Source organism: Eubalaena glacialis, chromosome 16, assembly GCF_028564815.1.
Source record: "Eubalaena glacialis isolate mEubGla1 chromosome 16, mEubGla1.1.hap2.+ XY, whole genome shotgun sequence".
NCBI lineage: Eukaryota > Metazoa > Chordata > Mammalia > Artiodactyla > Balaenidae > Eubalaena > Eubalaena glacialis.
The window spans coordinates 66,539,162-66,553,778 of NC_083731.1; the positions used below are offsets into that span (position 1 = coordinate 66,539,162).

The following is a 14,617-nucleotide window of genomic DNA, read 5'->3' on the forward strand; positions in this document are numbered from 1 at the left end:
AACAAGAGACGCCACCGCAATGAGAAGCCCGCACGCTGCAGCGAAGAGTAGACCCCGCTCACGGCAACTAGAGAAAGCCCGCGTGCAGCAAGGAAGACTCAGTGAAGCAAAAAATAAATAAATAAATTTATTTTTTTAAAAAAGTCTAACTCTTTAACAAAAAAACAACTGGAACTGAGGAGGGGAAACCTAGATGAACTTTCCTCATCTTGTCTATGAAGAGCTCTAGACTTCTAAGAGAGAGTTACTGGGTGTTAAAGTTAGAGCACCTTCATACAGTTGGCCTTTGTGTCTTGATGTTTATCCTTATAGAGTCTCCTCTTGAAGGCTTGGGGCTTTGATTTCCTGAGACTTGCATTCCCTTACAGAACTTGAAAACTGATGGCTATAGGGCTTTTCGGTTTTACTATCCATCTAGTCTCAGCCTCCATCTTATGATTTCTGCTGTACTGTTGTGAAATGACTCCATTCTATTCCCTAGTGAGATTATTGTAGCTTTTTTTTAGTTTTTGGATCTTATGGGTTTGCCTCTTTCACCACTAATCAGACAAAAACCATTTCTATAGTGTCTCTCCTTAATTCTGATCCCATCAAAATTTGATTTGGCTGTAAGTACCTGAAAACTGAAAATAGTAGTAGTATCTTAGGAAGACAATTTTATTTTTATCTCATGTAAATAGAAGCAGTCCAGGGGTGCTGTGGCAGCTCCATGATCATCCAGGACACAATCTCCTTTCATCTCATTGTTCTTCCTTCCTTATCCGACATGGCGGCTCCTGGTATAATGTCTACATTGCAGCCAGCAGGAAGGAGGAATGGAAAAGGAGAAGGACATTCCACCGTCCCATGAAGGACTTCTCTGAGGCTGCACACAGCACTCTGCTTATAGCCTATAAACCAACACTTAGTAAACATAGCTGTACCTAAGTCTAAGGGGGGGCTTGGAAATATGTGTCTGGCTAAAAATAGGAATTTTGATCCTGTAGAAGAAGGGGAAAATGGATCTTGGGGGGGCAACCGTTGATCTTTGCTACATAAAACCTTTTTCTGTTGTGACAAATATTTTCCCAGGGTGGTTAAGGAGAAAAGCATAGACTGATATGGAGTATATAACTAATTTAAAATTTATCAGGATGAGCTCATAAATTTAAATTCTGAATTCTTGGCTCTTACTGTAAAATGTTTACATTGGTCTAGAAAGGTAGAAATAAGCTAGCTCTTAAGTTATTCATCATTTTTACTAATTTTTCGCAGTTTGACTTCTTTTCTAAACATGGATACGTTTTATCAAGTTTTTTAAATATAGCAGAGTCCATTGAGCTTTGCATATGTAAAGGAGGAGGAAATATTTACCTTTTAGCTTTATAGAAGATAAATACATTAAACCCACTATTAAGAATAGTCTATAGAAAACATTTTAGCAATAGGTAACATAAAAGCTCTTGGTTAGAACAAATTCAAATACATGGAAATTAAATGAAATCTAGAATTATTTTAATTCACTGAAAATTAGCTGTAATCCTGAAGATTTTTAAAAATTCTACACCACAGAGCTTGAGGAAAATGTGTTATTAATCATAATTATTCTCATTATTTAAAATGATTTACTTTAAAAACCCAGTATGTAACACTATAAGTGATAATCATTTTTTCCTCCATAGGCAAGAAGTTTGATAGCTGTGGGACTGGGTATTGCAGCTCTTGGATTTGCAGGTAAGATAAATAAAGGATATATATCAATAAATGTTGCAGGAGAAATATTTCCAAATAGCTTCTATAGTGATTCATAAGAAGACTCTTAGTATTCTGAGGTTTTTGGTTTTAAGACATACGTTCCCATTCTTTGCAACATTTATAGTCACTGAAGATTTGTCAGCGTAGCAAATCTAGATAAACTTTGTAGTGAAGGAAATTAACGATACAAAAGCTAGGAAAACTAGCCCCAATAATAATTGATCCTCCTGACATTTTTTTAGTTTGAGCTATAGTGTACTATTAAAAAATAAAATCTCTTTAATATGAAGCAGTGTAAGTGATAATGGGGCTCTTTTATTCTCCCATATTTTTTTCTTGCCGATAAAAATACGCTTTTTCTGAGCTGTCAGTTCTTTCTGATGAGCGTAGCCATTCTTTATAGTATATTTATCATTCATTTTAACATGTTGGTGTAATTTCTTTGACAAACCCAGGAGAATTTCTTTTACTGCCAAAATCTTTTTAGAAAGAGTAGTTATAAAGATTTGAAGTAATGTATAATTTATAATTTATAGTTTTAAATTGCATAGCTATTCTCTAATTAAATGTTAATCTGAGAGCATTTCCTTGTTGATAAAGATTTACATTTTTCATTTAGCATTTGTGTCTCTTAAGTTCCGTGGATTTGATCTTGTTAATTGGATCTTCTTTTTAGGTGGAGCTACATTCCATTGTGGTTATATGCAGTGAGATCCAATAGAAAAAGAGACATAAAAGATTTTGTTTTGTTTTATATAATATTCAATTCCACACAACTCTATTTAAAGCACCTTACCAGTAAGAACTTTAAAATCAGGAAGATCAGTGGTTCAGATTCTCTTGGTTCTTGTACTGTCAAAGTCTTGTGTCTCATATAACTATATTAACTACTTACTGAGGTTTCATGAGAAGAGTATCATGTCTGAAAAGGAATTCTGACAAACTTGCCCATAAACATAAAACAATTTTTGTATTAGTTACTGTAGCAGAATAGGCATAGTTATTTCAAATGCAAATGTAAGATTTTTATTTGAAATTAGAGAAAGATATACTTTTGCCAAGGTCTTCTTTCTACAATGAGAAGAATTGGTGTATGTATTCTATACATACTACTCTGTTGCCAAATTCAGTTTACTAACTAGAATATTAATAGCAGGCAGTTCTCTTTCAGGGTCAAATACGACTGAAGAGTAGAATTTAGGAGAAAGTACCCCTAGACTACTGGAACTAGATCTTCTCCTTTATGGTTAAAGTAAATGTCCAGATGTCACTTCTTGAAGCCTTTAATTGCTTTTTTTTTTTTTTTTTTTTAAACATCTTTATTGAAGTATAATTGCTTTACAATGGTGTGCTAGCTTCTGCTTTACAACAAAGTGAATCAGTTACACATATACATATGTTGCCATATCTCTTCCCTCTTGCATCTCCCTCCCTCCCACCCTCCCTATCCCACCCCTCTAGGTGGTCACAAAGCACCGAGCTGATCTCCCTGTGCTATGCGGCTGCTTCCCACTAGCTATCTATTTTACATTTGGTAGTGTATATATGTCCATGACACTCTCTCACCCTGTCACATCTCACCCGTCCCCCTCCCCATATCCTCAAGTCCATTCTCTAGTAGGTCTGTGTCTTTATTCCCATCTTGCCACTAGGTTCTTCATGACCTTTTTTTTTTTTTCCCTTAGATTCCATATATATGTGTTAGCATACTGTATTTCTTTTTCTCTTTCTGACTTACTTCACTCTGTATGACAGACTCTAACTCCATCCACCTCATTACAAACACCTCCATTTCATTTCTTTTTATGGCTGAGTAATATTCCATTGTATATATGTGCCACATCTTCTTTATCCATTCATCCGATGATGGACACCTAGGTTGTTTCCATGTCCTGGCTATTGTAAACAGAGCTGCAATGAATATTTTGGTACATGACTCTTTCTGAATTATGGTTTTCTCAGGGTATATGCCCAGTAGTGGGATTGCTGGGTCATATGGTAGTTCTATTTTTAGTTTTTTAAGGAACCTCCATACTGTTCTCCATAGTGGCTGTATCAATTTACATTCCCACCAACAGTGCAAGAGTGTTCCCTTTTCTCCACACCCTCTCCAGCATTTATTGTTTCTAGATTTTTTGATGATGGCCATTCTGACCGGTGTGAGATGATACCTCATTGTAGTTTTGATTTGCATTTCTCTAATGATTAATGATGTTGAGCATTCTTTCATGTGTCTGTTGGCAATCTGTATCTCTTCTTTGGAGAAATGTCTATTTAGGTCTTCTGCCCATTTTTGGATTGGGTTGTTTGTTTTTTTGTTATTGAGCTGCATGAGCTGCTTGTAAATCTTGGAGATTAATCCTTTGTCCGTTGCTTCATTTGCAAATATTTTCTCCCATTCTGAGGGTTGTCTTTTGGTCTTGTTTATGGTTTCCTTTGCTGTGCAAAAGCTTTTAAGTTTCATTAGGTCCCATTTGTTTATTTGTGTTTTTATTTCCATTTCTCTAGGACCTGGGTCAAAAAGGATCTTGCTGTGACTTATGTCATACAGTGTTCTGCCTATGTTTTCCTCTAAGAGTTTGATAGTGTCTGGCCTTACACTTAGGTCTTTAATCCATTTTGAGTTTATTTTTGTGTATGGTGTTAGGGAGTGTTCTAATTTCATACTTTTACATGTACCTGTCCAATTTTCCCAGCACCACTTATTGAAGAGGCTGTCTTTTCTCCACTGTATATGCTTGCCTCCTTTATCAAAGATAAGGTGACCATATGTGCGTGGGCTTATCTCTGGGCTTTCTATCCTGTTCCATTGATCTATATTTCTGTTTTGGTGCCAGTACCAAACTGTCTTGATTACTGTAGCTTTGTAATATAGTCTGAAGTCAGGGAGCCTGATTCCTCCAGCTCCATTTTTCGTTCTCAAGATTGCTTTGGCTATTCGGGGTCTTTTGTGTTTCCATACAAATTGTGAAATTTTTTGTTCTAGTTCTGTGAAAAATGCCAGTGGTAGTTTGATAGGGATTGCATTGAATCTGTAGATTGCTTTGGGTAGCAGAGTCATTTTCACAATGTTTATTCTTCCAATCCAAGAACATGGTATATCTCTCCATCTATTTGTATCATCTTTAATTTCTTTCATCAGTGTCCTATAATTTTCTGCATACAGGTCTTTTGTCTCCTTAGGTAGGTTTATTCCTAGGTATTTTATTCTTTTTGTTGCAATGGTAAACGGGAGTGTTTTCTTAATTTCACTTTCAGATTTTTCATCATTAGTATACAGGAATGCAAGAGATTTCTGTGCATTAATTTTGTATCCTGCTACTTTACCAAATTCATTGATTAGCTCTAGTAGTTTTCTGGTAGCATCTTTTGGATTCTCTATGTATAGTATCATGTCATCTGCAAACAGTGACAGCTTTACTTCTTCTTTTCCGATTTGGATTCCTTTTATTTCTTTTTCGTCTCTGATTGCTGTGGCTAACACTTCCAAAACTATGTTGAATAATAGTGGTGAGAGTGGGCAACCTTGTCTTGTTCCTGATCTTAGTGGAAATGGTTTCAGTTTTTCACCATTGAGGACAATGTTGGCTGTGGGTTTGTCATATACGGCCTTTATTATGTTGAGGAAAGTTCCCTCTATGCCTACTTTCTGCAGGACTTTTATCATAAATGGGTGTTGAATTTTGTCGAAAGCTTTCTCTGCATCTATTGAGATGATCATATGGTTTTTCTCCTTCAATTTGTTAATATGATGTATCACGTTGATTGATTTGCGTATATTGAAGAATCCTTGCATTCCTGGAATAAACCCCACTTGATCATGGTGTATGATCCTTTTAATGTGCTGTTGGATTCTGTTTGCTAGTATTTTGTTGAGGATTTTTGCATCTATGTTCATCAGTGATATTGGCCTGTAGTTTTCTTTCTTTGTGACATCTTTGCCTGGTTTTGGTATCAGGGTGATGGTGGCCTCGTAGAATGAGTTGGGGAGTGTTCCTCCCTCTGCAATATTTTGGAAGAGTTTGAGAAGGATAGGTGTTAGCTCTTCTCTAAATGTTTGATAGAATTCGCCTGTGAAGCCATCTGGTCCTGGGCTTTTGTGTGTTGGAAGATTTTTAATCACAGTTTCAATTTCAGTGCTTGTGATTGGTCTGTTCATATTTTCTATTTCTTCCTGGTTCAGTCTCAGCAGGTTGTGCATTTCTAAGAATCTGTCCATTTCTTCCAGGTTGACCATTTTATTAGCATAGAGTTGCTTGTAGTAATCTCTTATGATCGTTTGTATTTCTGCAGTGTCAGTGGTTACTTCTCCTTTTTCATTTCTAATTCTATTGATTTGAGTCTTCTCCTTTTTTCTCTTGATGAGTCTGGCTAATGGTTTATCAATTTTGTTTATCTTCTCAAAGAACCAGCTTTTAGTTTCATTGATTTTTGCTATTGTTTCCTTCATTTCTTTTTCATTTATTTCTGATCTGATCTTTATGATTTCTTTCCTTCTGCTAGCTTTGGGGTTTTTTTGTTCTTCTTTCTCTAATTGCTTTAGGTGCAAGGTTAGGTTGTTTATTCGAGATGTTTCCTGTTTCTTGATGTAGGCTTGTATTGCTATAAACTTCCCTCTTAGAACTGCTTTTGCTGCATCCCATAGGTTTTGGATCGTCGTGTCTCCATTGTCATTTGTTTCTAGGTATTTTTTGATTTCCCCTTTGATTTCTTCAGTGATCACTTCGTTATTAAGTAGTGTATTGTGTAGCCTCCATGTGTTTGTATTTTTTACAGATCTTTTCCTGTAATTGATATCTAGTCTCATAGCGTTGTGGTCGGAAAAGATGCTTGATACGATTTCAATTTTTTTAAATTTACCAAGGCTTGATTTGTGACCCAAGATATGATCTATCCTGGAGAATGTTCCATGGGCACTTGAGAAAAATGTGTATTCTGTTGTTTTTGGGTGGAATGTCCTATAAATATCAATTAAGTCCATCTTGTTTAATGTATCATTTAAAGCTTGTGTTTCCTTATTTATTTTCATTTTGGATGATCTGTCCATTGGTGAAAGTGGGGTGTTAAAGTCCCCTACTATGATTGTGTTACTGTCGATTTCCCCTTTTATGGCTGTTAGTCTTTGCCTTATGTATTGAGGTGCTCCTATGTTGGGTGCATAAATATTTACAATTGTTATACCTTCCTCTTGGATCGATCCCTTGATCATTATATAGTGTCCATCTTTGTCTCTTGTAATTGTCTTTATTTTAAAGTCTATTTTGTCTGATATGAGAATTGCTACTCCAGCTTTCTTTTGATTCCCATTTGCATGGAATATCTTTTTCCATCCCCTCACTTTCAGTCTGTATGTGTCTCTAGGTCTGAAGTGGGTCTCTTGTAGACAGCATATATATGGGTCTTGTTTTTGTATCCATTCAGCCAGTCTGTGTCTTTTGGTGGGAGCATTTAATCCATTTACATTTAAGGTAATTATCGATATGTATGTTCCTATTCCCATTTTCTTAAATGTTTTGGGTTTGTTATTGTAGGTGTTTTCCTTCTCTTGTGTTTCTTGCCTAGAGAAGTTCCTTTAGCATTTGTTGTAAAGCTGGTTTGGTGGTGCTGAACTCTCTCAGCTTTTGCTTGTCTGTAAAGGTTTTAATTTCTCCATCAAATCTGAATGAGATCCTTGCTGGGTAGAGTAATCTTGGTTGTAGGTTTTTCTCCTTCATCACTTTAAGTATATCCTGCCACTCCCTTCTGGCTTGCAGCGTTTCTGCTGAAAGATCAGCTGTTAACCTTATGGGGATGCCCTTGTGTGTTATCTGTTGTTTTTCCCTTGCTGCTTTTAATATGTTTTCTTTATATTTAATTTTTGATAGTTTGATTAATATGTGTCTTGGTGTGTTTCTCCTTGGATTTATCCTGTATGGGACTCTCTGTGCTTCCAGGACTTGATTAACTATTTCCTTTCCCATATTAGGGAAGTTTTCAACTATAATCTCTTCAAATATTTTCTCAGTCCCTTTCTTTTTCTCTTCTTCTTCTGGGACCCCTATAATTCGAATGTTGGTGCGTTTAATGTTGTCCCAGAGGTCTCTGAGACTGTCCTCAGTTCTTTTCATTCTTTTTTCTTTATTCTGCTCTGCAGTAGTTATTTCCACCATTTTATCTTCCAGGTCACTTATCCGTTCTTCTGCCTCAGTTATTCCGCTATTGATCCCATCTAGAGTATTTTTAATTTCATTTATTGTGCTTGTCATCGTTTCTTGGTTCCTCTTTAGTTCTTCTACGTCCTTGTTAAATGTTTCTTGCATTTTGTCTATTCTATTTCCAAGACTTTGGATCATCCTTACTATCATTATTCTGAATTCTTTTTCAGGTAGACTACCTATTTCCTCTTCATTTGTTAGGTCTGGTGTGTTTTGACCCTGCTCCTTCATCTGCTGTGTGTTTTTCTGTCTTCTCATTTTGCTTATCTTACTGTGTTTGGGGTCTCCTTTTCACAGGCTGCACGTTCGTAGTTCCCGTTGTTTTTGGTATCTGTCCCCAGTGGCTAAGGTTGGTTCAGTGGGTTGTGTAGGTTTCCTGGTGGAGGGAACTAGTGCCTGTGTTCTGGTGGATGAGGCTGGATGTTGTCTTTCTGGTGGGTTCGTCCACGTCTGGTGGTGTGTTTTGGGGTGTCTGTGGCCTTATTATGATTTTAGGCAGCCTCTCTGTTAATGGATGGGGCTGTGTTCCTCTCTTGCTAGTTGTTTGGCATAGGGTGTCCAGCACTGTAGCTTGCTGGTCGTTGAGTGAAGCTGGGTCTTGATGTTGAGATGGAGATCTGTGAGAGATTTTTGCCGTTTGGTATTATGTGGAGCTGGGAGATCTCTTGTGGACCAGTGTCCTGAAGTTGGCTCTCCCACCTCAGAGGCACAGCCCTGATGCCTGGCTGGAGCACCAAGAGCCTTTCATCCACACGGCTCAGAATAAAAGGGAGAAAAAATGGAAAGAAAGAAAAAAAGAGGATAAAATAAAATAAAATAAAGCAATTATAATAAAAAATAAGAAAAAAAATTATTAAGAGTAAATTTATTAAGAAAAAAAATTTTTTTTAATTTTTAAAAATAGATTTATTAATTTTTTATACTAAAAATAAGAAAAAAATTATTTAGAAAAAATTTATTAAGAAAAAATTTTTTTAATTTTTTAAAATAAAAAATATGAAAAAACTTATTAAAAATTTTTTTAAAAATAGAAAATAAGGAAAAAATTATTAAGAAAACATTTATTAGGGAAAAAAAAAATTTTTTAAGCCAAAAAAAAAAAAACGGACGGACCTAACCCTAGGACTGACGGTGAGAGCAAAGCTATACAGACAAAATCTCACCCAGAAGCATACACATCTACACTCACAAAAAAAAGGAAAAGGGGAAAAGTTAATATATCCTGCTCCCAAAGTCCATCTCCTAAATTTGGGATGATTCATTGTCTATTCAGGTATTCAACAGATGCAGGCACATCAAGTTGTTTGTGGAGCTTTAATCCGCTGCTTCTGAGGCTGCTGGGAGAGATTTCCCTTTCTCTTCTTTGTTCGTACAGCTCCCGGGGTTCAGCTTTGGATTTGGACCCGCCTCTGCATGTAGGTCCCCTGAGGGCGTCTGTTCCCCGCCCAGACAGAACGGGGTTAAAGGAGCAGCTGATTCGGGGGCTCTGGCTCAGTCAGGCCGGGGGGAGGGAGCGGTACGGAGGAGGCGGGGCGAGCCTGCGGCGGCAGAAGCCGGCGTGACGTTGCAGCAGCCTGAGGCGCGCCGTGCGCTCTCCCGGGGAAGTTGTCCCCGGATCATGGGAGCCTGGCCGTGGCGGGCTGCACAGGCTCCCAGGAGGGGCGGTGTGGAGAATGACCTGTGCTTGCCCACAGGCTGTTTGGTGGCGGCAGCAGCAGCCTTAGCGTCTCATGCCCGTCTCTGGGGTCCGCGCTGATAGCCGCGGCTCGCGCCCGTCTCTGGAGTTCGTTTAAGTGGCGCTCTTAATCCCCTCTCCTTGCACGCCGCGAAACAAAGAGGCAAGAAAAAGTCTCCTGCCTCTTCGGCAGCTGCAGACTTTTTCTCGTGCACCCTCCCGGCTAGTTGTGTTGCGCTAGACCCTTCAGGCTGTGTTCACGCAGCCAACCCCAGTCCTCTCCCTGGGATCCGACCGAAGCCCGCGCCTCAACTCCCAGCCCCCGCCCGCTCCGGCGGGTGAGCAGACAAGCCTCTCGGGCTGGTGAGTGCTGCTCGGCGCCGAGCCTCTGTGCGGGAATCTCTCCGTTTTTCCCTCTGCGTCCCTGTTGCTGTGGGATCCGCGCTGATAGCCGCGGCTCGCGCCCGTCTCTGGAGCTCGTTTAGGCGGCGCTCTGAATCCCCTCTCCTTGCGCGCCGCGAAACAAAGAGGCAAGAAAAATTCTCTTGCCTCTTTGGCAGCTGCAGTCTTTTTCCCGGACTCCCTCCCGGCTAGCACTGAAGCCCGAGCCCCAGCTCCCAGGCCCCGCCCGCCCCGGCGGCTGAGCAGACAAGCCTCTCGGGCTGGTGAGTGCTGGTCGGCACCGCTCCTCTGTGCGGGAGTCTCCGCTTTGCCCTCCGCACCAATGTGGCTGCGCTCTCCTCCGTGGCTCCGAAGCTTCCCCCCTCTGCTACCCGCAGTCTCTGCCCACGAAGGGGCTTCCTAGTGTGTGGAAACCTTTCCTCCTTCACAGCTCCCTCCCACTGGTGCAGGTCCCGTCCCTATTCTTTTGTCTCTGTTATTTCTTTTTTCTTTTGCCCTACCCAAGTACGTGGGGATTTTCTTGCCTTTTGGGAGGTCTGACGTCTTCTGCCAGCGTTCAGTGGGTGTTCTGTAGGAGCAGTTCCACGTGTAGATGTATTTCTCATGTATCTGTGGGGAGGAAGGTGATCTCCGCGTCTTACTCTTCCGCCATCTTGCCCCTCCCAGCCTTAATTGCTTTTTTACATTGAGATTGCATGATTGTGGTTTTGAAGGAATTTTGAGGTACTTTAAAAGCCGTATTTTATACTGTTGTAGAATCAAATGGAAGTTGATATTTATATAAGAGATTTAGATGAGTTAGGGTTCCAGCTTCATTTAATTTTACTCTATGTAATGTTCTACTTGATCTCAAGAGCTTTTTATCTGCTACTTAGATTGGCTACTTCACATCTTCCTATGTCTAGCATCCTTTGTTTTTCACTGTAACATGTTGTTTGCACAGGAATGACAGTATATTTAGACAGGTTACTTCTTATAAAATATCTATGTAGTTGAACTTTCCCAGTAGAAATCTTGATTTGCAAATAACGTTATGGTTAGAAATTGAATTTAAGTTCAGAGGGTCATAACTGGTTTTCTAGCAGAGCTTTGGGAAAAGAGACCCTAGTATTAGTGGACACACATTCTGATTCGGGTACAAAAGGTAAATTAGCCAGATAATATTTTATTCTTGTTCTATGCCCTCAAAACAATTTAAGACCTGTTTTTCTATTGATACTTAGTTGTCCAGACTCAGAGGAGTTTTGATTATTAGGATGCCTAAGAAAGGAAAGCACTAAAATAAAAGAAGCTTTTAGGAGAGTAGTCATCCTCAGTGAGAAACTGAGTACTAGGATGTTATTGTTTTTATGACCTGTAACGTATAAAAGTAGGATTTTATACATAACCATTGAAATTTTCTAATTATGAACTAAAGCTTAATTTAATAGCTATGAAAATTATATTAAAATGAAATCTGTCCTCCATTTAATAAATTAGAAATTTGAAAAAACGTGACTGTCTTTCTGGTAGATTTTGAGATAGTTATTAAAATAACATATATAAAGTAAACTATTAATAAATACTATGGTGAGCACTTTGTGGGTGTTGGCTTTCATTATAGAAAATATATTTGCTTATATTCCTGTTACTATTTAGGTCGCTACACATTTCAAATCTGGAAACCTCTAGGACAAGTAATCACAGAAACTGCAAAGAAGATTTCAACTCTTGTAAGTTAAAAATGGCTTTAGTTAGAAATCTAACCTTGCTTTGATTTTAGTTTATATGCCATTATTGATAGTAATTCAGAAAAATGTTTTGGATTTTCATACAAATGTTTGTATCATTGGCAACTTTATCTACTTTATTGATTTAGTTTCTTTTAAGTTTCTTGGTCATGTTATTTTATATCTAAGCTTATTCCTGACTTTGACTTTTAATTATCATATTCCTTTTAGTAGTATTACATCAACTTTGAGGTAATTTGATTTCCTTGTTTAATTAGTATTCATTTAGTGATTGTCCTGTGCCAGGGGCTAGGCATAGCTGGTGAACAAAACAGACCCGGTCCCTGTCCTGATGGAGCTTACCCAAAAGTTTATTTCATCTTCAAATTTGAAACTAGTTCCCTCGTACCACCACACCTGGCTATCTATCTCAAACATAAAATTATACGATTCCAACCTTGAAACCTATAGGGCTTATACATTCATCTACCAGCATTACAGCTACTCTGCTGAGCTGAATATAAGTAAAAAATGAATGATAGTAAGTATCTAAAAAGCTATAGTGTGGTGAACTGTGGTTTGTGACCACTGGAGACCATGCAAAGAAAACTCACTGAAGCAGTACAACATAAACATTGATTTCTGGGAAACAGAAGGTCTGGGATAGATCAGCTTGGCTTACAGCAATTTGAGAATGAATGGCTTGTTTTAGCAAAGGCATTATAGGCTTGTGAGGCTTAGTTAGTCATGAACAATAACCACACTTTCAAAGGATGACGTACTATTTTCTGACAGATAATTAAACTCGGGGTCAAAAGAACTGCAAGTTATTTTGCAGACTTATAAATGCATGTCTGTGATTAGAGGGAGCATGTGTTTATTTTCTGTTTTCCTGTGTATATTTTATTTGGTTAAAGTATTAATAGGTATTTAGCATTCATTCAATAAATGTTCATTAAGCACCTACTACATACTGGACATTATTGTGGGGAGTGGGAGGTAGTCATGAACCAGACAAAGACACTGCCCTCTAGGAGTTTACTTTTTAGTGGAAACAATTAACAAATAAATAAGATATATAATATGTAGAGGTGTTGAAGGTAGAAGTTTAGTTTTCTTTAGAGAACTAAACCAGCGTAAGAGATTGATTCTTTAACAGCAGAGAGGAATCTATATTAGATAGGTCTGGGAAGGCCTCTCTGAGAAGATGAGGGAGCAGGCCATGTGAACATCTGAAGAAAGAGCTTTCTAGTGGGAACACTGCAAAGGTCGCAAGGTGGAAATGAGTTTAGCAGCAAGAGCAACTCCAGCGGTGTATGTGGAAGGAATAGTGGTAGTTTGGGCCCAGATCACTTAGGGCCAAATAGACTGTGACAAAGACAGCAGATTTTGGTTTAAGTGTGATGGAAAGCCTTTGAAAGGTTTTGAGCATGTGGGCAACGTGATTACCAATTTAGGTGATCACTCTGCCTGCTGCAAAGAGTATAGACTAGAATGAGTCAGAGGAGAAGCTGTGAAACCTGCTGAGAGGGTATTGAGATAGTCCAGGGACTTAGGTGATGGTGGGTTGACATAATTATTTAAATGTCTTTCCATATGTTTATGTATAGCAAATTGAGAGACTTTCAGAAATCATTTCTCTCCTGTTATGCTGATCTTCAGTAGATATATTTATACCATAAATAGACTTGTGTTTTGTAGAGCTACATTATTTAACACTGAAAGGAAAAGAGAGAAAGAAAATGAGAAACATTTCACTGCTCTGTGGAGGCTCACAGATAAGGTAGAATAGTTTAAGAGATTATTATGGGTACCCTGAATGCGGCCCCTGCATTTCTTTTTTCTTTTCAAAGGTGTCTCTATTTATTTATTTATTTATTTATTGGCTGCGTTGGGTCTTCGTTGCTGTGCGAAGGCTTTCTCTAGTTGTGGCGAGCGGGGGCTACTCTTCGTTGCGGTGTGTGGACTTCTCATTGCAGTGGCTTCTCTTATTGTGGAGCACGGGCTCTAGGCACGCGGGCTTCAGTTGTTGTGGCATGCGGGCTCAGTAGTTGTGGCTCGCGGGCCCTAGAGCGCAGGCTCAGTAGTTGTGGCTCACGGGCTTAGTTGCTCTGTGGCATGTGGGATCTTCCTGGACCAGGGCTCGAACCTGTGTCCCCTGCATTGGCAGGCGGATTCTTAACCACTGCGCTACCAGGGAAGTCCCGGCCCCTGCATTTCTTAAGGAGAGAAAAGTGATACGTGCCCCCTTTCCCTCCTTTTTGTGGGCTTCAAGTTAAGACAAGTGCCTTTTGATAAATCTGGCCCCTTTTCCACAAAGTACTACTCTTGCAATTTGCAGTGAAACATCTTGAAATATCTTTGTCATCATCATAATTATACCTCAGTGAAGATAGGAGTTTTTAAAATAATTCTTTAAATATTAATTATTCCACGGAAATTGAGGAATGAAATATATACATACTTTCTCTTGGCACTGATTCCAAAAAGCCAAATTCATAAGCACAGCATTTACAGTGTTTTGATTTTGTAACTGTGTTCATTATTGAATCAAATAGAGTTACTAACAAATAGGGACTGTAGTCGTGTATCAATAAATCCCTGTCCCTCAAAGGAGAATGTTCAAGGCTCAAGTTCCTATGGGTTCTCTTTTCATTTTTTCTTAAACTTTATTCACTTCTTCGATGCTTTAACATCTTTTTCTTAAATCTCATCTTTGTTTTTCTCATGCTTTTTTCCCCATTCTTCTGGAATATTGCCTAGAATAATTTTGTTCATATGGAATGCATGGAGAGTTTGTTTCCTTCCCTCTCACTGTTATCATGTAGCTGCTGGCTTCTTGGAATCTGGTGGAGCCAGTATTAGAGGGATATTACAGAAGTCTCTGCTCAGACTGAATCTCT

At 38.7% G+C, this 14,617-nt stretch overlaps 1 protein-coding gene across 1 annotated transcript in view; it reads left to right on the top strand.

Moving 5' to 3' along the window:
- The window catches only part of DNAJC15 (DnaJ heat shock protein family (Hsp40) member C15), a 65,716-nt gene that overhangs the window by 18,764 nt on the left and 32,335 nt on the right, over positions 1-14,617 (top strand). Inside the window, exons 2-3 of the mRNA XM_061170987.1 lie at positions 1,662-1,713; positions 11,644-11,717. Coding sequence (XP_061026970.1) covers positions 1,662-1,713; positions 11,644-11,717 — 126 coding nt within the window. The remainder of the gene's footprint in view (positions 1-1,661; positions 1,714-11,643; positions 11,718-14,617) is intronic.